The 2,594-nt window shown below is 56.9% G+C and overlaps 1 protein-coding gene across 2 annotated transcripts in view; it reads right to left on the reverse strand.

The window, feature by feature from the left end:
* Positions 1–1,679: 1,679 nt before the first annotated feature.
* LOC101650758 (keratin, type I cytoskeletal 13) overlaps positions 1,680–2,594 on the reverse strand; it is a 4,543-nt gene continuing 3,628 nt past the window's right edge. For both annotated transcript variants that reach the window (XM_045299549.1, XM_004707156.2), the window contains exon 8: positions 1,680–1,834. In XM_045299549.1, coding sequence (XP_045155484.1) covers positions 1,773–1,834 — 62 coding nt within the window. In that variant the 3' untranslated portion in view covers positions 1,680–1,772. The remainder of the gene's footprint in view (positions 1,835–2,594) is intronic.

Here is a 2,594-nt window from a genome sequence, read left to right on the forward strand (position 1 = left end):
TGGACTGCGTGCTGAGCCGTCTGCAATGCCTGGCGGGTGTGAACCTTGCTTCTGGCTCACAGAGTTGGGCTGGCCATGTCTGAACGACCCCAGGGGAAGGAGGCAGCTAACTGCTGGAGACCACAATGAGCTTGGGTGGAAGAAGAGAAGGAAGGTGAAAATAAATGAAGCAGAAAGAGGGATGGAGAGGAGAGGAGGTGGGACATGAGGAGGGGGCCAGAAAGGGGGAGCCGGTGGCTTCAGGCCTTCCCTCTGGACTGAAAGTCTGTGGCAAAGGGCAAGTGGCCTCTCAGAGGATTGTCCCCAGATCTCTGCTTCACAGCACTGTCCAGGCTCCTCTTAGGGACGGCCGTGTGTTAAGCGTGAAGTATGACAAAAGTAACGAGGCGTAGCCGTTGCGGTCGCCTCCAGCCACCTTGGGCACAGGCCGGTGAACTCCTCAGAGCGCCCAACTGGCCGGACGCCTTGATGGGCCTCCGTGCAGAAGCCAGGGACCGCACAAGGGAGGGTCATGGGATGGGATGTACTGGGGGTGGTGTCTGGGGTGAGGTTGAGGAGGGCATGTACTGGAGTGTGAGTCTGGAGTCAGTTTGAGAACAGGATGTTCTGGTATGTGAGTCTGTCGCGAGCAGGGAGGGGATGTTCTAGAACGTGAGTCTGGAGTGAGCAGCGAGGCTTCAGCTGAAGACCCAGGCTGGCAGTCATCAGAACAGCCTCATCGTGGTAACCACAGACACATCCAAGATGCCCCAAGGGCAGGGTAGAAAGAAAGAAATGTGCCTACGCTGGAATCTAAAGGAAAAGGCAATGGGGACAGAACAAACAGAGCAGACAGAGGCCCCAAGTGGAAGTGGGACATCCTGAGAGGAGAGGAGAGAGCAGGGCAAACAGAGAGCAAGAGGGAGAAGGGTTTTTTCAGGCCAAGGAACTCACAGAACAAGACCACCATGGCTTCTACTGTGGGAAGGCAGGAGCCTGGGTGGAAGGTAGACCTGGAGGTCCTGAGCCGAATGGAGTCCGCCTCTCTGAAAGGAGACGTTCTCTGCAGGAAGCAGGGAGTCGCAGCCCCTGGAGCTGGGGTCATTGTCTTGGGCCGCACACATTCACCCCTGCTTCCCAAATCATCCTTTAGCCAGGCCCTGGACACCTGCCCTCTGCAGCTCCTTCCCACATTGGCCCCTCACTGGACTCCACGGAGCCTGTATCACCCTGACTGACTTACCCACCCCTGCCCATGTGTGGTTTGTAACACGGTTAGGTCCGTGTTTGCCGGCCGCCAAGGTATGTGGATCACACTGTCCTCTGTGCCTGTGTCATTGTTGAACTCGTGCCGTCGTGTTGGTTGGCGCATGTGCCCTGTGTCTTTCTTAGGTGGCCTCGAGCCAAGACCCTGTCTGCTCACCCTGCCAGCCCAACCACGCCCACTCGCCCCACTTCCACCCCCGCCCTACATCAGGGCACTGGCAAATGCCACCCTCAGAAACCAGGCCAGAATCAAGATGCTGATTGCAGAAGGCAGGAAACTTTATTGACAGAACTTTTCTTTTTGTAGAGAGCGGGGAAACCAAAGGGCAGTGGGGTCAGAGAGCTGAGGAAACCAACCAGAAAAGAGAAGCGGGGAAGGTTGCCCCCCTCCCCCCCCTGGGGAAGTGGGGGTGAGGGGTGCTGAGAGTGGAGTCCAGAGCCTCCCCTCCTGGGGTCCCTCCGCGCCCTCCTCTGGGTGCAGGAGACAAAGGGAGTGGGTGCTGGGCAGTCTTTACATCTTGTGGGTCTCAAGGGCGGCGGTTGCCGTTGTTGGAGGGGGTGGTAGTGGAAGTAGTGGTGGTGCTGCTTGCTGTGAAATGGGAGGAGAGATGAGAGAGACTCAGGCAGAGAAGACCCTCTCACACCAAGACGGGGGCCCCAGAGGAGCCCCCAAACCCCTGATGACCCAGGGGGGTGTTGATGGGGATTGGATTCTATTCCCCTGCAAAGTGGCTCCCTCCCCAGACTGTCCAGGAACTCTTTGGGGGGGTGGCCGGCGTTGCACGTGGACAAAGGGGCCGAGTCAGCAAGCAACCCAGAGAGAAGGTTTCGAAGCCATCCAGCCGTGGGGCTTGCTGAGACAGCCACCAACACAGGGTGTCCTGAGGACAGATTTGGGAAGTGGTGTGGGGAGATCAGAGGAGGCCCGTCGGCAAAGGGGAAACCTGAAGATCGTAATGATTTGTGGTGGTCTGTGTCTCCTCCTCCCACCTGCCTTCAGTCCGTGGACTCCATGAAAGACAAGAGATGCCATTTGCTTAAGTTCCTGTGGTCAAGTGGATATGAGGTGAGAGTGGCCCCTTGGACCACTTTTAAATGTAAAACCCAGTAGCATTGACTACATGCACAATATTGTGTGATCACCGCCATTATGGATTTCCAGAAAGTTTTCATCGCCTCACACAGAAACTCGAGCCCTAGCCGGCTCTCCCTGTCACTGGAGAGTCGACTTTCTGCCTCTGATTGTGCCTCATCTAGACATTTCAGGGAAGTGGAACCACATACCATGGGGGCTTTGGCGGCTGGTGTTTTCCAAGTTCATCCATGCGACGGCGTGTATCAGTACCTCC

This window comes from Echinops telfairi, unplaced genomic scaffold, assembly GCF_000313985.2.
Source record: "Echinops telfairi isolate 266 unplaced genomic scaffold, ASM31398v2 ScPeMD7_7458;HRSCAF=8496, whole genome shotgun sequence".
NCBI classification, from domain to species: Eukaryota; Metazoa; Chordata; class Mammalia; order Afrosoricida; family Tenrecidae; genus Echinops; species Echinops telfairi.